The sequence below is a fragment of the Leucopleurus acutus genome (genome assembly GCF_964270905.1).
Source record: "Leucopleurus acutus genome assembly, chromosome: 3".
Taxonomy (NCBI): Eukaryota; Metazoa; Chordata; class Mammalia; order Artiodactyla; family Delphinidae; genus Leucopleurus; species Leucopleurus acutus.
The window spans coordinates 147,741,283-147,765,504 of NC_139145.1; the positions used below are offsets into that span (position 1 = coordinate 147,741,283).

At 45.3% G+C, this 24,222-nt stretch overlaps 1 protein-coding gene across 4 annotated transcripts in view; it reads right to left on the minus strand.

Moving 5' to 3' along the window:
• RAI14 (retinoic acid induced 14) overlaps nt 1-24,222 on the minus strand; it is a 147,424-nt gene that overhangs the window by 33,516 nt on the left and 89,686 nt on the right. For 3 of the 4 annotated variants that reach the window (XM_082836327.1, XM_082836325.1, XM_082836326.1), the window contains exons 3-4: nt 19,369-19,499; nt 97-185 (exon numbers count right to left, since the gene is read on the minus strand). In XM_082836327.1, the coding sequence (XP_082692453.1) occupies nt 97-185; nt 19,369-19,499 (220 nt within the window). Of the gene's footprint in view, nt 1-96; nt 186-19,368; nt 19,500-19,644; nt 19,755-24,222 lie in introns of those variants that run through there. The other variant, XM_082836324.1, reaches the window with a different exon arrangement.

Below are 24,222 nucleotides of genomic sequence, written 5' to 3' on the forward strand. Positions count from 1 at the left end.
TGTATAGATTGTAAATTTTCCACAGTGAATATGTATCACTTTTGTGACACCTACTTTCCTGCTGGCCTGTTGACTTAAGAGAAAAAGACTACATACCGGCAGTATCTTGGGCTGTCACATCCACGCCATGCGTAACCATGACCCTGAGGCATTCCACGTGTCCTTTTGTAGCAGCAAGATGAAAACTGGAAAAGAGGTAACATAATCTCCTGAAGATTTCCACTCTTCAGAGTTCATCTCTGACCATGTTTTTGCCTCTTTGTGTACACTTTCTCTCACTTAAGCTCCACAACCATCTTGTGAGTAGGTATTATTATCAACCTCATTTTAAAGAGAAGGAAACGGAGGCTCAAAGCGGTCTGATAATTTGCTCATTGACACTTTTTATTAAGTAATGGATTAGGAGCTAGATCTTAGGTCTTCCAACGTAAAGACAAACCTTGAAAAAAGTAAGACACAACTACATTCCTTGTCCCTTTAGGGAAGAAGAGCCAGTCCCAACTAGATCGGATTCCTAAATAAGAAGTAATTTATCAACTTTTTTCTGCTGTCTAGTGTTTTCACCAAAGCCATTATTTTTAAGTAATACACTCTATGAAGGGAAATTTGTCTGAGTCAAACAACGGTCAAGGTTCTTGAACAGCATCAAGGTCAAATCCATCGTTGTGTTCTAGCTGAATAACAATAGTTGTACACAACTTTTAAGTGGCTGATGTGTGCCAACTACTCAGTTTGATACATTACCTCTTTTCATTCTCATAAAAGCCTTTTGAGGTGAGTCCTAACACCATCTCCATTAGATGGCAGGTGTCTACCCTCAGTCAGGTGCAAACACATTAGAGAAGGCCCACAAATGCACCCATCGTCCCCACAGATCCCGGAGTAAAGTGCACTTCCACAGGCAGAAGGAAAGCACAGTTCCACGGGGCACTCAGGCCCAGAGGCTGAGAAGGCAAAGACCCCAGGAAGGCCTCCACTGAGAGGTCTTCCCTCTTCACAGCCCCCTTCCTACAGAAGGAGGTTAAGGGGCCTCCCAGCTCTCCTCCGCCCTATCTCAGGGACTTAACTTCTCAAGATACTTGCCATGCAGCACCTTGGTGTCTGTACCTCTGAATTAATACCCAGGCAATATTTTTCCACAGGACAGGACCTGTCACTGGGGCCCAGGGTCACACTCAACTAGCAAATCCAAGAGCTAAACCTATTCAAACCCAAGTCAGCTTGACCCAGCACCTCTGCTCTGGAGAACGAGGCTTTGTAAAGGTGGGCAGGTCAGCAATTGGGGATAGGTCAGTCCTGGTTGCAAATCAACCATACGTCAGCTATGTATCTTTGGGAAGTCAGTTTAACCTCTCGGAGCTTAAATTCCCTCCACAGTAAAATGTGGGGATTGACTCAGATGATATTTGATGGTCCCTCTGGCTCTAACATTCTTTAAAATGATAATGAAAGCTTACCTGGCTCTGGTCACACCAACTATTTCTGCATTTGTGCAGCAGTTTATGTGTAACGTTTCTTTACAGTCAAAATCCACTCTGTAGGTGATTACACACTACGGTGAAACTCTGATCATCTGGAATGACTTGGGAACGTGGTGACTTGTTTAAATGGAATTCCTCATTAAATACGGCCTAACCCGAAGAACCTCCCTAAAAGGCACTACAATAATACCTCTGTTTTCAGTATTGTTGGGGTAACAACTTTACAATAAGTAAAGTTCATCTTTAAGCAGTGAATTGTTCAATCACAGTGGAAGGTTTCTAAAATCTCCCCAGTTTTAGTAACAGTATATGTTACATAATTAAATTGCTCTTGAGGACATGATATTACCATTAAGAGCCTCAATTATTGAACTCTGCTTTCAAGGCTATGAATCTAAATGCCCCGCATTATTAAGCTCTAATATTTATTAATATTTATCTTCTTAATATCTATGTGTTTGCTTCTAAGCTATTCATTCTTCTATCTCCTATGACCGGGGAGAACTCAATCAAAATGATCTGGACAGCCATATCTTTTGCTAAAGATAAAAGTACCAGGATTAGTAATTAGCACACTCACACACATGCACACGTGTGCACACACACAAAAAACATAAAAGTATGTATAGATACAGAAGTTTTGATTGAAGTTTAACATATATAAAGAAAGCTACACACACCGTAACTGTATAGCCTGCTGAAACTTCACAAATGGAACGTGCCCCTTTTACTTTGATACTGAAGAAACAGAACTTGGCCAGAGACCCAAAATCCCTCCTCGTATCTCCTGCTAGCAACCCAGAATCTCTTCAATGTGCCCCTTTGAGTTACTAACCCTCTTCCCCCTGTAATATTTATATTTTTTCTACTCCAAGGCTTCCTGGATTACCTCTGGGTTGCACACTGTAATAATAGGGGATTGAAATTGCAGACACATGTGACAACGAAGCATTAGTGTAGGCCACTACTGCATGTTGATAAATGTGCTCTGATGAACACGACATGCTCTATGGATGACTTGGCTGCCTTCCTCTACTTCCTCTGTGAAGTTCACAGCTCTGTGGGCCAGCTCTTCCAAAGCTACAGCTGCAGCTCTTTCTGGGTTTTGGTAACTGATTTCTCTCCTTGCCTCTTCAGGTGTGGGTAGCAGTGGTGGTGAAATATTTCCCACTGTTACTAGCCAGGGCTGCTTTTCCAGGCTTGCTGGTTTAATCTGACCACATGTGTATAAACAGTTCCTTTCTTAACCACCCATCAATTATCCTATGTGAGCGCTACCTGTTTCCTACTGGGACCTTGAATGATACCAGTGTTGGGTATTTTGTGTGTGATTATCCACAGGAAGAACTATTAGGTTTCTGTGCACATCATCAGATTAAATATTTATAAGGGCAAATTCAGCCTTAAAAAATGTTTTGATTAGAGAAGATGTCAGAGTAGAAAGACCCTCCCCTCCAAGGGCACACCAAAATTACAGCTATTTACAGAGCAACTATTAATGAAAGATCAGAAGACTAGTAGAAAAGATCTTCTACAACCAAAGATATAAAGAAGGAACCACAACGAGACAGGTAGGAGGGGCGGAGATGTGCTATAGTCAAGACCCATACCCTGGGTGGGTAACCCACAAAGAGGAGGATAATTACAATTGCAAAGTTTCTCCCCAAGGAGTGAGGGGTCCAAGCCCCACACTGGGTTCCCTGGCCCAGTGGCCCTGCACCAGGAAGATGAGCCCCTAGAATGTTTGGCTTTGAAGGTCAGCTGGGCTTACTTTCGGGAGAGCCAGAGGGCTGTGGGAAATAGAGACTCCACTCTTAAAAGGCTCACACAAAATCTCACATGCTTGGGGCTTCCCTGGTGGCGCAGTGGTTGAGAGTCCGCCTGCCGATGCAGGGGACACGGGTTTGTGCCCTGGTCTGGGAAGATCCCACGTGCCGCGGAGCGGCTGGGCCCGTGAGCCATGGCCGCTGAGCCTGCGCGTCTGGAGCCTGTGCTCCGCAGCGGGAGAGGCCACAACAGTGAGAGGCCTGCGTACTGCAAATAAAAAAAATTAAAAAAAAAAAAAAAGGGCAGAGGATCTGAACAGACATTTTTCCAAAGAAGATATACAGATGGCTGAGATATACATGAAAAAATGCTCAACATCACTCATCAGGGAAATAGAAATCAAAACCACAATGAGATATCACTTCACACCTGTCAGAACGGTTACTATCAAAGAGATAACAAGTAACAAGTGCTGGCAAGGATGTAAAGGAAAGGAATCTTGGCACACCTCTGGCGGGAATATTAATTGGTGCAGACTCTATGGAAAACACTATGGAGATTCCTCAGAAAATTAAAAATAGAACTACCATATGACCTAGCAGTTCCACTCCTGGGTATTTATCTGAAGAAAATGAAAACACTAATTAGAAAAGATATATGCACCCCAGTGTTCACTGCAGCATTATATACAATAGCCAAGATATGAAAGCATCATAACTACCCATCAACAGACGAATGGATAAAGATGTGATATGTATATATATTATGGACTATTACTCAGCCATAAAAAAGAATGAAATCTTGCCATTTGCTTCAACATGGACGAACCTAGAGGGTATTAACACTAAGTGAAATAAGTCAGGCAGAGACAAATACTGTATGATTTCACTTATATGTGGAATCTAAAAAACAAATGAACACACATAACAAAACAGAAACAGTTATAGATACTGGTGGTTGCCAGAGGGGAGGGGGGTGGAGGGAGGAAAGAAATAAGTGAGGGAGATTAAGAGGTACAAACTTCCAGTGGCAAAATAAATGAGTCAGGGGTATGAAGTGTACACCGTGGGGAATGCAGTCAATAACTATGTAACATCTTTGTATGGTGACAGATGGTAACTCGACTTACCACTGTGATCATTTTGGAATGTACAGAAATATCAAATCACTATGTTGCGTAATAGGAACTAACAGTGTTGTAGGTCAATTATACTTCAAAAAGCAACCAACCAACCAACCAACTCATGGAAAAAGAGATCAGATTTATGGTTACCAGAGGTGAGGGGATCGGGGGAAGGGGAACTAGACGAAGGCAGTCAAAAGGTACAAACATCCAGTTTTTAAAAAATGTATTAAAAAAGTGACAACTAGATATTTTTACTTCTTTTTTTTTTTTATTTTTACTTCTTAGTTGTTTTATTCCTATGAGTTTTTTATTTAATTCAGGTCATGCGTAATAACATCATAAAGAAGTTTAGGAAAATATTGGCCAAGGCAAAAGACCTATTTATGAGTAGAGGATAAGAATTAAACAGTACCTTTTTTAAAGCTAAAACAAAAAGAAAACAAACAGAAAACCAACAACAATGACTCAAAGTCACAGATCTTACTTTATCTATGAACTCATCCACTCTACCTCCTCCCCTGCCACAACTGGATTATTATGAGGCAAATCTCATTATCTTTTTGTCTCTGAACTTTTCTACACATATACTTAAAAGATACGCACTTTACAAAGGAGAAATAATAACGCAATGAAATCCTTTGTATCCAATACCATGTCTAACTTGAATGCGAAACAACCTTGTTTCATCTACACCCTTACCATTATTTTGAAGCAGATCTCATGTCATATCATTTCATTCATAAATACTTCAATATGTATTTCTAAAATAAAAGAGCTCTTTACAAAAATGTGCTAACAGTACCATCATCACACCTGTTAAACGGGCTGTGAGGAATCAATGAGGTATGTGTAAAAGCACTAGCAAAACGTGAAGCATGTAGTAAACATCCAAGAAAATACCACCAGTTATCAGAGCCTCATCGACACAAGACAAGGCACAGAGTCTGAGACATGTTGCTTAATAAAAGGACTTGTCTCAGTGTTCAGAAAAGACAGGTTAGCAGAAATTAGGTCAGAACCATCATTGCTTAAGAAATGAAGAAAGAAGGAAAGAAAGGAGGAAGAGGAAAGCAAGAAAGAGAGACGTGTAGACAGTCACAGATGACCAAAAAGAAAGCCATCCGAGACCAGCCTTGTCTAATGCTCACACTTGAGCTGCTAACATTCCAGCGCCTTCCATAGAAGTGATAATCCCCAAAGCAGCGTTTGGCAGCCACAAGTCATTAGCATTTAGCCTCTGAATGTGAACGAGAAGCAGAGCCAACTTTTAATAAGATACTCAAGTGGAAAGTTGGGTTCAGTTGGGTGGGAAAACATGATTAGTCACTGACAGAACCTAGGTTTGTAAATGACAGCGAGTAGGTTTCCCTTCCTCTGCAGCGACTGATAAATGCGGTCCCCTCAGGGCGGCGGTCCCCTCAAGGCAGCAGACCCTGTGACTGGTGGGTGCTGGTCTGGACTGCAGATGGGCATCTGTGGGGGTTACCTCAGGCTTAGGGAGCAGATGGCGCCCCAGGTCAGCACACCACTAATGAAGAGCATGGCTGGTGGCCTTTAATGGCCCGTGCCCTGGATAGCTGGTAAAACACCACACCTCTAGATAAAGACAGTTTGCAGACTGGGGTGAGGCGGGCAGGCAAAGTAGTAGGCTGATTAACAGGCCCCCCTCGCCCCCAAACAGAGACTGTTCTTGACAATGTTAATTCTAGGGCATTAGACCTAACCCAAGCATGGGATAATTTCGATATTTCTACAGTTGTATATTTTTATAAATTGCTATAGCTAAATATATTAATTCACTCATATGCTTACTATACTAGGGTATTTACGTGCCAGACACCGTTCTAAGCACTGAGAAACACATGGTGAATAAAAAAAAAGCCCTCATGGATCTAAGCTTTTAGTAGGAAGACTAAAGATAAACCAGCGGTTCTCAACTGGGAGTGATTTTTGTCCCACCCAGGGGACATTTGGCAACAGCCGGAGACATTTTGGATTATTCACAGGGTTGGGGGTGGGTAGATTCTCCTGGTGTCTAACGTGTAAAGACCAGAGATGCTCTAAACATCCTACAATGTACAGGCCCCACAATAAACAATTATCTGCCTCGTCTAAAATGTCAATAATATCAACATATCAAAATGTCAATAGTGCCCAGGTTGAGGATCTCTGGGATAAACCATTTAACACAAACCATGATGCTGCGATATAATTCTATTAAGACAAATTAAACAAAGGCTGAAAAAACATCATGAGCAGATCTCAGTCTTTTTATTGAGATATATTTTAAGGTACGTAAATTCACCATTTTAAAATGCACAATTCAGTTGTTTTTAGGATATTCACAAAGTTGTGCAACCAACATCACTATCTAATTCCAGAACACTTTCATCAGCTTAAAAAAAATCTTTGTACCCATTAGTATTCACTCTCCATTCCCACGCCTACCCTTGGCCATCGTTAACCTACTTTCTGTACCTGTGGATTTGCCTATTCTGGACATGTCATCAAGATCGAATCGCACAACATGTGGTCTTTTGTGCTTGGCTTCTTTCATTTGGCCTGTTTTCAAGGTTCATCCACGTTGTAGCACGTACCAGCACCTTATTCCTTCCATTGGGTGGATATATCACATTTTGTGTATCCATTCGTTGGTTATGGACACTTGGGTTGTTTCTACTTTTTGGTTATTGCAAATAATGCTGCTAAAACATTTGTGTACAAGTGTTTGCGTGGACACCTGTTTTCAATTCTAGTGGGTACAGACCTAGGAGTGGAATTGCTGAACCATATGGTAACCATGTTGACGCCTTTAAGGAAATGTTAGACTGTTTTCTAAAGCTGCTGCACCATTTTACATCCCCATCAACGACATGAGGGCTCCAATCTGTCCACATCCCAGCCAGGACTTGTTACTGTCTGCCAAATTTTAAGCGATGAGAATTTTAATTGCACCTAAATTTTCCACAGAAGAAACATTTAAGTCTTTCTTAATGAACGCTTTGAGGTAGCTATTTCAGCTAATTATCAGCTGAAATTTCCCCTTAGAGGAATAGAAGAGTGAATGCAAAACAAATTCAGAACATCCTTTGGCTTTGTCTCTGTAGGCTTTTACACCTAATTAAAAAGTGTGGCCCTTCCTCTTAAAGACAAGAAATGTCATTCAAGAATCAATAGCAATGTATTTTATGAGAGGTTCTATTGGCTTGTTTACCTCTTCATTTGGACAGGTCTCAGAATTCAGTGGAGGAGGGAGGGATATAAAATCCTTTATCCACCCCTCTAACTCCAGGCCCAGTGACAAGGACACTCGTCACTGCCCAGGGATACAGCAGGGTGGCTGTCCAGATTCTAGTGCAGCCGAAGTGAGCGCACTTCAATAGCCTAAAAGTCTTGGATACTCACAGAGTGAACCACAGACCAGAAGCTGTTAGAAATGGAAGCTCTCAGACCCCACCACCAATCACTGCCCCAAAAGCTGTGTTTTACAAGTTTCCCAGCTGACTCCGTGCACATTACTGTTTGCAAAGCGCTGCTCTAAATGGAGGATGAGTTAAGAACCTCACACCATCCTTTTTACCAAGGTACCTATTGTTTCAAACCGCTTCTGAAAACATAATCCCCTTAAGCCTTGAAAGCAATCTTGTTGATATATCCCACAAAAAAGGAATCGATGCTGTTTTAAGTTTCATTATAATAGGCAATGTTTAGCTTTGCTTATAAAACTCAGCTGGGCCCTTTCACAGAGGGGTAACTAAAAGGCAGAATGGCCTGAAGATTTACATCATGATCCTTTGATGCCTCTGCTGCTTATTGATATTTGGAATTTCTCTGTTTTTGTCACTTGGAAAGTTCCCAAGGTTTCTGTGCTTCAGAGTTTTGCGGCTCCCGATCTCTCCCCCACCAACCACCCCCCTTCTTCTTCCTCCTCCCTCCCTCCCACTCCCGAGAGAAGACCAAGATGACCTTGAGAGCCCCAGGACAGCAGCTGGATGGCATCCTGAAGATGCAGAGGAAGAACCAGCAGAAACCCAGTGAGGAGGCCGGGATACCATGGCTGGGTTTGCTGCGCTGTTGTTGTGTCATCATGGCTGAGGTACCTAACTTCAGTTCCCTCACCTCTAAACCATGTTTGGGCAACTAAAAAACATCAGCATCAATAATAATAGCAGCTTATCTGTTGAAATACAATGCACTAGTTACGTTTTAACTCATTACACCCCCCAACCAGCCTTGGGAGGGGTAATTATCATCATCCCCATTTTACAGAGGAGGAAACTGAGGCATAGAGGAGTCCAGTAAGCTTGCCCGAAGTCCCAGAACCAGTAAGTAGGGGAGCCTGGATTTGACTTCGGCATTCTGCCTGCAGAGTTGGCCCTTCAACACCATGCTGAGAAACTGCACTATTTGTTAGATCACTCTGCAAACTGTGAAATACCACATAATATAACTTACTAGCTGTACGGCTCTTTAAGAAACAAAGTTTAAACTACAAAAAACTAAGTATTTGGCCAAAAAGCAAACACAGGCTTCTCATTGGGGCTGATTAGGGTCGCCAGTGGTCTCCAATGGAAAGAAGTGTAATCCAAGCACTGCAGCAAACAGAGCCTGCGACAGAGGTTTCGTTTATTACAAAACCGCTCAGCAAGTTGTACAAGCCTTCAATGCCTCGAGACAAGGCCGGCATGTTTCTCAAGGCCCTTAACCCGATGCGGATTTGAACTATTACTATTTAAAAGCCCATGACTGATGGCTGGGAAAGTTCCTTCCATCTTTCAGAGTAACAACAAACAGAGTTCTTCTGGTTTCTGACTGCCAGCTGAAGCACATACTTGGAGGAAACACAAACTCACAAGGCTACTTTCAGAAGACTTGGATTTTTTAGGCATATTCATTCACAGAAGATTTCACTCAAACCAAACTCTTTCTTGCGCCCTTTACGAGCACCCCAGCTCCCGATACCAAAAGAGCTGGCCAGCCGGGTGAGGTCGGGAACGCAACAGGCTGGCCACTGGCAGCCTCGGAAACTGACTTTTCACTCCCCAAGTCAATCAAGCCACAAAGAAACACCCATACACCAAACCCTACCATCACGAGACACACCCAGAATCCCAGCGTGTTAGAAGGTTCCAGAAGGATACACTGGCCCAACATCCTCACTTCACAGATGAAGACACTGAGGCTCAGAGCGGTTAGGAAATGTGCAGAAGATCAGGACTTGAGCTCACTGCCCTGACTCTAAGAGCAGTTCCTGCCTGCGAAACCCACATCTTCCTTCTTTCCTCTGAAAGCCCTTTATTTACAAGGGGGATCACCATGGTTGGTGTGACTCAGAAATACTTCACGGTAATAACCAACTTTTCATCATCCCTTGAGAGCTTCAGCATTTCCCAATACCTACAGTCGCCTATACTTTAGTTGCATGGCTTTTGTAAGACAACCTTTCTGGAGGGGGAAAAAATGATATTAAGTCACATAAAAATGAATCAGAGAAATTAAGTATTTGGAATTAGGATTTAATCCAAAATCCTTCGTGTGGCTCACCAGGCTCTATATGAGGAGGTCCTGGCTCCCACTGTGATCTCACCTTCTAGCTCTTTCCCGGTTCGCTGAGGCCACATCAAGTACCCTCCCGCCTCAGAGCATTCGCCTTGCTGTTCCCTCCACCAGGACAGCAGTCCTAGGAAAGAGCAGGCTTGGCACCCCATGCTAATTCAGGAATCTGCTCAAATGAAGGTGTCTGCTCAGAGGGGCCTTTCTTGCCCAGGTTTATTCAAAGTGGCCCCTGGCTGCTGCTTTTTCTCCAGTGCACCTGATATTACGTGAAAGAGGCATGTGGTTATTGTCTGAGTGCCCCGTTAGACTATACCTTCCATACGTTCCACGAGGGCAGAGATCTTGTCTTGCCTATTGCAATTTTCCTAGCACAGAGAAGTGGTCTGGGGTGGGCGGGGGGAGAATGCAAGTCTTCCGTTTTGAATTTGCCTTTTCCATCTGAAGTTTCTATTTGGCATTTCCTTAAACCAAGGCACACCCAGAAACTGGCATGACCGTGTTTTCTTCAGGTTGTACTATAAGTTCTTAAGGGAGAGGCTGTGTCCTTTATGTCATTATTACAAGCTTTATTTTGCTTCCCAACATCAGGTCACATGGTGGTTTTCACAGTGTGGCCCTTGGGCCACAGTAGCATAGCATACTATGCTACCATAGCATCAGTAGCACTGGGAGCTTGTGAGAAATGCAGATTCTGAGGATCCTGCCCCGACACAGGGGAGGGGCCCAGCAATCTGTGTTTTAACAAGCCCCCTAGGCGATTCTCATACACGTCCCATTTTTAGGACCATTGGCATAGGAGGCAGAAGCATGAACTAAAATTCAGTATTCTTTGGTTCTGGTCTCAGTTCTGCCATCCCCAAGTATGGAACGATAAGGTCGCTCACTTTCACTGGCCTCAGTTTATTCATCTGGTCCACATGACCACTGAAGCCTTTTTCAGCTCTCAAGTCTACGATTCCAACCCAGCCTACCAATTGTTTCCAGGGACTTACTTGCTGCAGCATCTAAATTCTAATGAGGTCACTGAGCTCAAAAGAGGCTTAGCACACACCCAAGTATTTCAGCGGGACAAACCTTAATCCTAAAAGACCTGGATTCCCGTTTCAGATTATAATCCAAGGGTAAGGAAGGCATCACTGTCTAATAGCTTATAGTCAAAAACGCGTTGAAAAACGAATCCTACTCTACTAGTTGGGATCAACCCTATGGGCCTAAGAGAAATCGCCTCTGGCAGAGAAGTAATAGGGCTGCCAGGCCTTCAGCTATTTCAAAGGCAGCTGCAACAGGGACTTTGATCACTGCCCCCGTTAGGGACTGAGGGGGTAGACAGTTTGAGAAATGGGAACACTGGTGGCCTTCTCCTGCTAAACGTTTCGGATAGATATAATAAATGGTGACTAGCATAAAAGAAAGAAAGGCTGTAAAAATAGGATTCCTGTCCTTTAAGTGCCCACGATGTGCTAATGGAATCAGCTGTGCTTCTGGGGACGGAGATCTCCTGGGGACAGGAGGAGGAGAGGCTGAGAAGAAAGATCACATACTCAGAGCTAAGAAACCCCGTGACACTTAAGCTGAGAGTTAGCTCTTTTTCTTCGGGATTGTTTGGTTTCACAAATGCAGTAGGAAAAACAGCACTTGGGCAGTATGAAATCTCTTTAGGGCAAATGATTCGTCTCTTGTGCTCAGAGTAGACCCCCCAGACTCCACCACCCAGAATGGGTGATTTGTACCAATTTCCAAACCTTTCTGACCCACACTTTCCTCTTCACAAATTACTCCAGGGTAATTGAGAGCATCAGATAAGAAATACCTGAGGGAAACTGACATGGTCTTTAAAATGGGTGAAAGAATCAACTATCTGTTGAATGAATGACACATATGAAAGCCCCTAGCCCAGTGCTGGGCACTCAATATTAACACGATTAATAACAACTCCTTTCTTATTAATTGGATAAGACTGGGCTCTGACCCCGATAGTCGAATAACAGGGATAAGATAAGTACATAGGTAACCGAGACTCATCAAATCCTAGGTGTTTTAAGAGAGGCAGTGGTTGAGATCGAGCTCACCCCCTTAGGAATTTAGAAAAGGCTTCATGAATGAGACGGAAAACTGGACCTCGAATGACCCAGCAGCATGGTGGGGCGGCGGCGGCAGCATTTTGGAAGGCGTGTATTTCAGGGAAGCAGGAGTGTTTCTAAAGGACAGGCACGTGTCGAGTGATTTCATGCGCCTCCACCCTTGAACTGTCTGGTGACTGCCAGCGTGAGAACCTCCCGCCCCAGGTGCCCCCTCCTCTTGCGGGGTTAGGCTGAGTGGAGGTCACTGCGTGCTTGTGCTGCCGGCCACCCGCCCCTGCTCCGCCCTCTAACACAGCCAGCTGGGGTTTCCCAGGCTCTCCTGACCTCCACATGCGGGGGCAGGTCCGGGCCGGCGGAGGGCATGGAAAAGCCAGATTGCTGCAACCCCGGGCAACAGTGAGCCAACTGAGTGTTTAAAATCCTCCCTTCTCAATATACTTAATCCTGCTTTGCAAACAGTTTTAAAATGAAAAATCCTGTGATCCCTCCAATATTTTATCAGTGCAGTTCTTAATCCCCAAATCTATTCTCATCAATTTGCACCACTTCCCTGGTTACAAGTGTTCCTTCCAAAGCACAATTTTGCAACATGATCTGTTCGGCTTTAACCTACAACACCATTTTCCCCTTTAAAACCCTTGTGAATTAGTTTAACATAATTTACTTTATGCCAAAATTTACCTTTAATTTTATTCTGTGCACAAGCATTATATATACATATATGTATGTGCGTGTCTGCTAGGAAAAATTCCACCTGGGCTCCGTGGGCCTGCCTCAGTCTACCTGTAACCTATCATGGGGAAAACCTGTTGAGAAGCCTTGGGCTAAGAAGCCTGGGGTCTCACTGCACAGTGTCCAGCGCTGTGGTTCTCAGTTTGGACTGACCATTCAAGTATCCTGGGTGCTTTAAACAGCCCCACTCCCAGACTGCACCCCACACCAATCACATAGGTATCTTAGAGGGTGACACCCCGCACAGCACTTTTCAAAGTTGTCCAGGTGCTTCTAATGGGAGTTGAGAACCACTGATCCAGTGTCAAGTGGGTCCCTGACCTTGAACTGCCATGATAACTCTGGAGAAAGGGAAGGAAACAGTGAGCACTGTGTTGTTTTTCCTCTTCAACTCGGGGTGGCCTCCATCACGCTGTTACCAGCACCCACACTGTCCTCCACTTCCTCCACACCCTCCCAATCCATTCTCTCAGGTCCACCTTGCATCACACTTCATACCTCAGGCAGGAAGCATTCCTTCGCTACTCCTGTGCCTAACCACCTCTTCCCATCTTGAACCCCTTACAAGTTAGTATTTTATGATTCAGCACTTAATTATTCTCCAGTACATCCATTGGTCTTGTCTCCTCGGCCAGATGCTATGCATCTTGTAGGCAAGGACCATATTTTCTCCTTCTTTTGTACGTGCTTACGATAGAGTTTGGAGCATTTTAGACAACAGAGTTTGGCACATTTTAGTACCTCCCAACTAGAAGCAAACGTCTGGGCACATTTGCAAGACAGGAACAGACGTTATGTCGCCTTCGAAAATCTACTTGACCAAAAGCAGAGCAGATATGCTATATAGAAATTATAGCGTTCAGTTCATCCCTCTGCCAAACATTAACAAGATTTAGACAAGACACAGGGTGGTTTTGCCTGGAAGGTCATTTTGCTGGGAAGGAGGCTGCAATGACATAAAATATACAGCAGTTTTAGGTAAATGAATTTGACAGCTGTGTGGGAAGAACTGGAGGAAGGTGAGCAGGTGGTATGACTTGATTTCCAAGACTGAACTGAGAAAACCCGGTATCCATCCCTATTCTGCGAAAACAGGAAGAGTCAAAAGTACAACAAGCCACCCACCAGAGGAGCCCCTTCTTGTCCTGACTTGCAGAATTCAAGGACGACCTCCTCTATTTTACATGTAAGTTCCACAGAGTCATCTAAAAATACTAGCACAAGTTCTTGTTTTCAAAGCCAAAAAGATCAGGTTTCTGAAACGCGGGCTATGGATACAGACAACATACATACATACATATATATATATATATATATATATATATATATATATTTATCTATACACACATGGCTGGGTGGTATTTCTTCAAATACTACAGTCCCAGCAGTGATTTTATTTAGTCTGGTTGTTCCTAAAACAAACACACATAACTTTAATGAAATGCACATCCAAATGTAGGGGAAACCATCCTGAAACAATTAGACTGCTCTATGGTGAGAGGTTTTAGGGCAATGGCGTCCTCCCCCTTCCTCACCTCCACGGTGGAAAGAGAATGGAGGGGTCGCAGGAAGCCAAGCCTGACTCCACAAACACAGCCTGCAGCCGTGGCTCTCTGCCCTGCTCTATTCTGTTCTCTTCTGACCCCAGACACCACCCTGCTTTTACTCTTCGCAAAGTGAATTCCAGTCATTCAACTTTTTTTTTTTTTAACCCCTCTTTGATCAGTTTTAGAGGGAGAAAATTTTCAGACAAGGTTTCTTATCTCTCCCTAAAGGAAATATTCCAGCAAGAGCGGAAAAGTCTGAAGAATTACCAAACCACCCATCTGGTTATTGACCTTGGGTTATGGAGGCTTCTGGAGAATGTCTGCCGAGATGGCTGCCTCATTCTTGGGACTTTCTGGGTCGTCTGGTTCTCTAGGTAATGAAGGCTGAGTATTTCTCTACTGAAAGTTCACTGGAAGCTGGGAGAGACAAGTGTCAAGTTGTGACATTCACCAGGATAGCTTTTTGCCTCTCGAACCCCCAAGTTAACTCACCCCTAATAACTTTACCCGTGAGACAGTACCAGCAGAAAGAGAGTGTTTTCTCCATTAGAATCATGCTGAAAAGTTCACATCCACAAACACCAGCCAAATGCCTCTTCTATGCCTGGAACAGTGGGAGAGACCGACACAAACACTAAAATCATACGATCCTTGTCCTCAGGGACCTTCTGTGTTGTAAGGAAGCGGTCCCCAACCTTTTTGGCAGCAGGGACCGGTCTCATGGAAGCCAGTTTTTCCACAGGACAGGGTGTGGGGATGGTCAGGGGGTGACGCGAGTGACCGGGAGCGGCAGATGAAGTTTCACCTGCTGTGCGGCCGGTTCCCAACAGGCCCATGGAGAGCTGCTCGTCCCCGGCCCGGGGGTCCTCGGCTGGGGACCCCTGTTGTAAGGGATTCAAGTCGTTCAGAAAACACAGATCTTATTTAAGCTGCAGAGACTTTTCTATTGTTGTAACAATACCAAGTTCTAAAGCAAGATTCTAGTATTTCAAAGAGAAGAAGAATCAAAAAAAAAAAAAAAAGGACTGAGAATATCAGGGAGGAAGGCATTCTGGACCAGAGAACCTGGGACAACCACCTGGATGGTCTTATAGGAGGGGAGGGGAGGGCAGGGAGCAGACAGCGCCACCTCCAGCAGAAGGAATGTGTGAGAAAACAGCTAAGTAAGGGCAGGGTCCCTGGGAGGCCCTTGAAAGCCAAAATCGGGACTCTAGGCTGTCAGGCAATAGGAAAACATGGTGCATCACTGAGCAAGATGACAAAACGGGTTATCACAAAAGCTACCTAGAAAACAGGCCTCCAAATTAATTTTGATATGGAGGTGTATATAAATCAAAGAGTAAACCCTAATGAGCGGGCAGAGGATGAGGCCAAGTCCTGCCAAGGACCTACTTTAGGTGTGTGATTTAGTCTTACCCTTTGGAGACAAAGGCAATACATTCCATACGCGTCCACTGACAAATGCTGGCCCTGCGAGCTCCGCGGGGCTGGTGAAGCCAAGACCTCTGGCAGGAGAGACGCACTGCATTGGCCCGCCGTGAAGTTAGAAGGTCCTAGGAGGTTCCCAATTCACCTGCTACCAAACCAAATGCCCGTGGGAAAGAACTGGCGCACGAACTGCAAAGTCTCCGCAGCTTGAGGGAGACACATGTACACTCGGGCAGGAATGCACCGATTGGACTAACCCAAATCCCAAAGTGCAGACTTCCAAGGTGAGAAGCCAAGGGAACAACACTGCTTGGGGCTCACAACAGAGCGCTTGGCTGTGCAGAATGACGAGGTCCAAAAGGGACAGGAGAGATGGTTTCCAACGCCGCAGCACAGCCCTCCTTCTCAATACTAGGGCCATTAGATGTGAATGAAAACAGGAAGCCAGATACATTTAATTCCATGGTGCCTTTGAAAATTAAATTCTCATAGTTATCCGTTGATAACTTTAATCATCAAAAGGAATAGCCCAAGTAGAAAAGTTAAACGTTAGCAGATGATGACTTATGGAAAATCTTGCACAGAAAAATTAATGACCTCCTCTCTTCCTTTTCCATAGAGTTCCTCTAGTTTTCTACCTAAGTGTCACTGAAGGGAACGACAGTGGCTTGTAAGTGCAAAGGTAGAGATGTTAGAACTGGTTCTAGGGTTAATTCAGGGAGAGATGTATCCTGTGGGCCTTAGTTTTATCAGCTTCCAAATGGAGGTGGTGATTTTTTATAACTGCTGTGTGCATTTCTACAGTTGAAAAAAATAGAATAAACTACCGATTCATGCTACAATAAGGATGAAACTTGAAAACATTATGCTAAGTGAAAGAAGCCAGAGACAAAGGGCCCCGTATGTATGGTATGATTCCGTTTACGTGAAATATCCGTAATGGGCAAATTCATAAAGACAGAAAGCGGATTAGTGGTTGCCAGGGAGAGCGGGAGGGGAAGTCGAGGACTGTCACTGTTTAATGCGTATGGGTTTCATTCTGGGGTGATGAAAAATTTCTGGAACTAGATGATGATGGTTGTACAACATTATGAAGGTACTTAATGTCACTGAACTGTATACTTTAAAATGGTAAATTTTATGATGTGTATATTTTACAATTAAAAAAGAGAGGGAATAGAAAATAACAGTCTGGCCATCTATTCTATACATAATAAATGTCTTATTAACAAAAGACACAAAGGGATCAAGGTGATCACAATTGTGGCAAAACCACTAATCTAATTTTTTTTTATCTTCTTTTAGTGAGTACTGTCTTGGACAGAACTATCAGGAACAGTTCCCTCCCCTTTCTCTCAGATGGCTACAAAGTTCATCTCGTGCAGACACCTGCAGAGCCAGACGGGGAGGAGGACAGGAGCCAGGGAAGCTGTAGAGTGGTACAAAGGGTAATGCGAAAGCACCATGCCTACAGCCAAAAGCCTCAGGACGGGCTTAGGAGTACGGCCTCTGCCACTGTAGCTCAGAGAGCACGGAATCCAAATGTGGCATCACAGGAAAAGGTTAACTGACTCATCCAACAAATATTTATTGACTATCTACTACAAACTGAGCTGGCTAGATGATATAATTATAGCCGTGAACTACAAGGTCACAGTCCCTTCTAGCAAGGAAATTACAATCTAGAGTGCAAGAGTGATAAGAACTAAAAGTTACATAAGGCCGAGTAGGCAACTGATGCAACAAAATATTAGCCAACACCCAAAGCCCACCTACTACTGGGCATCCTAACGAGTCAGAGCTCACGGGGGTATGGCCCTGTCCTCACACCTGAGACAGGCCAAGGAGGAAGTCAAACAGGCTGTGAGGTGGAGCTCAACCTGGGGTGACGGGCACGGAGGACAAGCCCAGCTCCTAGAGGACCAGACTCCGACCTGCGTGACAACGCATCCCTCTTCTCTTTGTGTACCAACTAGCCTGGTCTCTACACAAAGCTCAGCCCCTTAAGCTCTCTTGCGGCTCCCAAAACAAAAGGGTCGGTGTCTACACTACGGGATTCACTGGGTGCTGGGAAGAGGGTTAACTGGCAAAGTATGCTAAAATGTGACAATTTTCTCCTGACAATTTTCCAGTCATGCCTGATACTTACCCTTCAAACTAGAGTCAATCTAGTTTAGTTTCCAGAGAATGGTTCTCTCTGGTTGAACCTACATGGGATACTTTAGAAAATATTGATTCCTGGGCCTCTCCCTAGACCAAACGACTCAGAACATCTGGGGTGGGCATGGCATCAACATGTTTGAAAAGCACCCCAGGAGAGTCTAATGCAGGAGCTGCCAGGATTGAGAACCACTCATCTAGGACAAGAAAGGAAGGGAGCTGGCTTTATCGAGTGTCTACTGTGGGCTGGGCACTGTGCAGCTCTTTACACACGGTGTCTGTGGCTGTAGGTGCCCCTTCCTCAACGTCTTGGAAGTGTTCTGGCCACGAGCATTACGGCCCCTAGGAGAGGCACTCAACCTTGGGAGGGACAGGAGATCAGGAACAGATACCCCAGTTTCCTTACCCCTCGGGTGGGATAACTCTGGGCATAGTTTAAGCCTGGGGTAAGCAAACTAGTTAATACGTCAGGCTTTGTGGGCCAGCCACGGACAATGCTGAATGAATGGGTGTGGCTGCATTCTAATAACACTTGATTTACAAAGACAGTGGGCCACACCCTGCTCTAAATCTAAACAGATTCCCAGAGGTCCTTAGTGGGAATGAGTCTCGGTCACCCAGAGCAGTATCGCGTCAATAACATGCTATAGAGGCTTCATTCCCTTACCGTGCACTTCCTGGGATCACGGGCTATAAAAACTACTTACACTCAAATCCTCACCTCACAGCCTGCTCCTGGGGGCACCCAACCAAAGTCAGTATCTTGTTTTATTCTTATAACTGCCCTAGCGGTTGAATACTGTCATCTCCACTGTACAATGAAGAAACTGAAATTCAAGGACTACACAACTCCTAAGTGATAGAGTCCAGATTAGAAGTCTAAAGATCTCTCTACAGTACGACCAGAGTAAGGATGGATACAAACAAACAAACAAACAAACAAACAAGCAAACACACACACACGCACACACACACACACACACACACACTTAAATATATAGTTTTAATTATGGTGGACAAAAGTACCACATATGGCAAATCATAAAGCAAAATTTATACAAAATTACAGGTCTACGTGAAGGAAGGGGTTTCGTAAGAAATAATACTATAAATAATAAGATTTGAGGGTTATGAAAAAATTACTTTCTCTTTTACGCTGTTTCTAATCTGGGGCAGAACTCTTTTCCCACCTAACAGTTAACTGGCTGCAAGCCTGGTGCTATGTCTTCTCTGGCAAAATCTCCGGTCACACCTGGGAGCAAATGTGGCCATTCAAGGTAAAGCCCAAATATGTAATTTGGACCTTGAAGAGAAAGGAACTGGATTAAAATATCCTCTTATACATTTTAACATGCGGGATGCGGTAGAGGCAGTAATTTCACCAAGTCCCCATAGATGCACTGGCAAAGTTCCCCCAGGGACCCTGGGAATTCCAGAGAACGGGTTGAGAACCCAGAGGCGGCCGTCAGAAGCCAATCTCTTTAGCTTACGCGGTCTTGCCCTCGCTGTCATGTTTGGTGGCGCTGGCCCCCTTCTTGCCCAGCAGCGAGGCCACCTTCTCTGCGTCTCCGTTCTCCACGGCCTGCAGCAGCCGGTCATCATTCTTGTTCCACTCGTTGGTCTGTGGAGCAAAAGGGAGATGCAGAGCCAGTGAGCAATATAGCGGCCACGGCCATGCAGCCGGCAGGACCTTGGTCCTCCCCACTCCCCAAGCCTCCCATCGCTCAGATCAGAACCTGCCCCCAAATGCACGACTTTAAAACTACCTTTCCCTTCACCATGGAGACACCCAAAAAGACCGGTTTCCCAAAAGAAAACATCCACAATTCGATGAAGGAGCAGCCAGTCACCAAACTCTGAAAGAAAAGCAACTTCTTTCAACTGAAATGGGGAAGATGAAGCAACTTAAAAAGACCAAGAGGCCAGTTTACACATTAGCTTAGTTCCAGCTAAACCTGACAGCTGCCACCGCAGAACACTGACCTTGGACCTGGTCAGCAGCTCACTGGGCTCCTGATGTTACAGGACCAACCAGCCACTAGCCCAAGGTTCCCTGAGGATTTACACATGCGATCATCCGTCTGCTTCTGGCCTGTTTACTGGACTTGGAATTTTGAGCTGTATGCTGCCTTTAAGTAGTTGTCTAGGCCTCCGACTCAACAGAGTATCACCAGAAACTAAACTTCCTCCTGAGCAAACTATTCCACATCAAATAGCTCTGAGCAAAGTGTCCGCCACCGTGGACCCTCAGCCCCAAGAGAATAATTCTGCAAACCGCGGTAACAGTAAAGCTTTCAGCTGCACAAAAACCAGTTTCTACTCTTAGAAGGGAAAGAAGATAATAGAAGAGCAAAAAGAGCCTTGAGTACTAAGAATTGTCCAACGTGAAAAGGCAGCAGCGAGCCGTTGAAGATTTTAGAGCAGAGGAGAGAATAAACTCGGTGATGGAAGAAGAGTCAACGGGAGGTATGTGAAGCATGGGGGGGGTCATCGAGGGGGAGGAGATCCTGGGACACATCAAAGCCCCTGGGAAACTTTGCAGGCCCAGCCTGCCCTCCAGACACATCCCCACCCCAGCCTTTGCTAAGCCTACTTTCTGGCCTCTCCAGCTGTGGACACCACCACCCTGAAAGAGAATCTTCTTCCCTCCCCAATGCTTTCTGTAGACAGGTCTCTAGGGCTGGCTGCTTCCCTGTGACCCCGAAAATAAGAATCTCCAAGTAATTCATATTGAAGGCTTTGCCACAGGCTACTTCCAGGAAGACGCAAGGAGACTGGAGATTTAAAAGCTAACAGGAGGGACTCTTAAAGGACCGCAGTCTTCCATGGGCCAGAAGTGTGTTCACATCTCTCTGTACTCATGGAACTGGGAAACCCAACAGGACTGTGCCCTCTCATAGAGCAAGGGTGAGGCCACCAGATGTCCCCAGCACCCCTCCCACCCTAGCCTAGAGGCAGGGCTTCAGAGAAAGCCACAGGCCGGGGAGGAGTGCAACAGGTATAACCCAGGGTTCAAGTCAGGAATTTGCTTCTCTGAGAGTCTCAGGGCGGGGTGTCTTCCATTTCTCAGGACTCCCTCCTTCCCGCATGAAGGAGGAAGTCCTCCTTCTTTTTGCCATCACTGAGTGCAAGCACACAGCAAGCATGAGGTAGGTTTGAATGAAAATCACAAGTCTGTCCTCTAGGCTGCGTGAAGTCCAGAACTTTAGATGGACACCTATATGCTATGGATCTGAAGTCACCTGGAAAAAAACACCTCTCTGCCTCAGTTTCGCAAAGCTTTGAACTGGATGACCACTGGGATTCCTCTAAAGCTTAAAAGGTTTAATCTATAAAATGTGCCACACCAAACAGTGCTAGGAATTATTCTAGAACAGTACTGTGTGTGATAATGGAAATGTTCTATATCTGCACTGTCCAAAACTGTAGCCACTCGGCCAGTGAGTCTCAACCAGGGGTGACTCTGCCCCTCAAGGGACATTTAGCAATCTCAACAGACAGTTTTGACTGTCATGACTAGAGAACGCTCCTGGCATCCAGTAGGTAGAGCCTGGGGTGCTGCTAAACACCCTACAATGCATGGGATGGCTCCCTCCCTCCAACCAAGGATTATCTGGCCCCAAACGCCAGTCTCGAATTAGCCACACGTGGCTACTGAGCAGTGGAAATGTGGCCAATGCGACTGAGGAACTGAATTTTTAATTTTAATTTTAAACTTCAAGTGCCAGTAGCTAGGGGCTATCAGATAGAACAGCTTCACATGACGGCTCTCTAAATACTGTTTAACAAAGAAAGAGTGTGTCTGGGCCAAATCATCCCCAATTCTCCTACAACAATCAATTTACTCACAAAGAAGACATTAGGTTTTCTCTTCAATTACAAATCAGGCTTCCTATTGAAGGGGAAGAAACAAACATACCGCCCAAGGCACAAGCATTCCTTAGTGGAATAGCAAGGTTTACTTAACAACAAAACGTAGCAAACACCAAGAAACAGATCAGCTTATTCCCCCCACTGCATTTTACTAGCCACGACAAAACAAAAAAAGTTCACTGAAGCACATTTCGGACCAGTTACTCCTACCTACATTATCCCAAACGCAGCATTATTATTAGTGTTGCCTTTTAAAATCCTTCCCTAATTTAAACTGACCAAATTAAAACTGGATTGGGCAGATCAAAAGGATATTAAATCTCAGAGGACTGACTGAAAGCACCTAAGCAAAGAAAGGCCACATGAAAGGATTTTCCTTCTCAGTGCCGCTAAGGCCCTCAACTCGCGCAGAGAAAAATCTGATTGCAGGGGCGCTCTAAAATTAGTTACACGTGGATCTGTCACCGGACACAAGCTCGTGTGCCCAACAAACCGAAATGTCGGGAGTTTGAGGAGAGAAAGGTTTATTGCAGGGCCATGCAAGGAGAAAGGGTGGCTCGTGCCCCCAAAACCCTGAACGCCCTGAAGAGTTTCAGCAAAGCATTTTTAAAGGCGGGGCGGGGGGGGGGGTGTGGCGTCCCAGGGTATGTGATCAGCTCGGGCACAATTCTCTGATTGGACGATGGGCGGCTTAGGCACCAGAAGGTCTGGGGGCTGTGTGCTCAAGATCATCCAGTAGTTCTTCATTTGGTGGTGGTTTCTTAGCATCTGAAAAGCCCAGGCAATGTGTAGGAGATACCATTAGCTGAGTACTTCAGAGAGGAGCTACAGCAGAGGGTACGGGAGAGGGGTCTGTCGCGGGGAGGGTCCAGGGTCCCCGCTCGGCTGCACAGGTGCCGGGAGGGTGGTTTTGCAGGACAGGGCATGGAAGCCTTGAGCTCCCACACGCATGCGCACACACACCCCATACCTTGCCCTATGCGTTTCTTCCATTTGGCTGCTCCCGAATGGTATCCTTTATAATAAACTGACAATAGTAAGGGAAGTGCCCTCCTGAGTTCTGTGAGCCGTTCAAGCAAATCATCAAACCTGAGGAGGGCGGGACTTCCCTGGTGGTGCAACGGCTAAGACTCTGCGCTCCCAATGCAGGGGCCCCAGGTTCGATCCCCGGTCCGGGAACTAGATCCCACATGCCGCAACTAAGAGTCTGCATGCCTCAACTAAGGAGCCAGCGAGACTGCCTGCCTGCCAGCCACAACTAAGACCAGGTGCAACAAAATAAATAAATATTTTAAACAAACAAACAAAAACCTGAGGAGGGGGGTTGTGGGACCCTTGGACTTTATAGCTGGCCAGTGAGAAGCATGGTTGGCCCAGGACCTGACACTGGCATCTGAAGTGGGAGCACTCTTGTGGGACTGAGACCTTAAGCTGTGGGGTCAGATGCTAACTCCAGGGCGTTAGGGTCAGAACTGAACTGCATCGCTGGACACCCACTTTGTCAGGGAAGTTGAAGAGCTGGGTGTTGGTATGACGGAACCCTCCACCCCCGCCCGCATCCGGGGCTGTAAGCAGACAGGTTAGGGGGTCCCCGGAGAAAGAGAACCAGGAATGCCTTTCCTGACATAAGAGAAGCCGTTCTGACCTAAGCCATTTTGTGATGTAAGCCTGGCCATAATGCTTGCCCTTGAACAGGTCTCAGTGATTAATGACCCCAAGGGAACAAAGGAATTGGGAAACAGAGAAAAGGCAGTCAAACAACAGTGCAGTGATAAAGCAGAGTCCTAGTTCCTCCTCAAGGGACAGACATAATAATATATCTCCGAGTTCTGCAGGAACTAAGGCCCCCACCCAGGAGGAGGATGGATGTTGACCCGCCTGACTTCAATCAACTAAAGCTTGGACTAGTTGACCTGTGCCCCAGTTCTATGCTGAATTCTCCTCTGCCCAAGCCCCCTCATGAATATGCATGTACCTGAGCATAAAACTTCCCCGCTTTGCTGTTCGGGGGAGGGATCCCCGGGGTTCTCCTTACTGGAAGTAAGGAATCCTTCCTCTTCCTGATCTTCGGCCTGGCTGTGTCTATTGGCTCGACATCCACCAAGAGGTGGATCCGGTTTTCGGGTAACAGTGTCAGAAGTAGATCACAGGATAGATGAAGTGTGAAGTCTTGCCATAACATTCCAAAGTAATTCACTCATACTCTGGAATCAAGGAAGGCTTCCGGAGACCACCAGCACATCAGTAAACCCCCTCCCCCTGCTGGCACTCCCTCCACAGGGCAGGCTCAGCTCTGCCTCCATGCTGGGCTCCTGGTTCCCTTAGAACAGTGTTTTTAACCTCTTAGTGGATTAATCCAACATTAAAAAAAATAATAAAGTAGAAAAAAAATTGTAAACATCAGATGTATAATATTTAATAAGGTTAAACGTTCTATGAAACTTCTAAGTGTGTAGTGGGTGGTGATACAA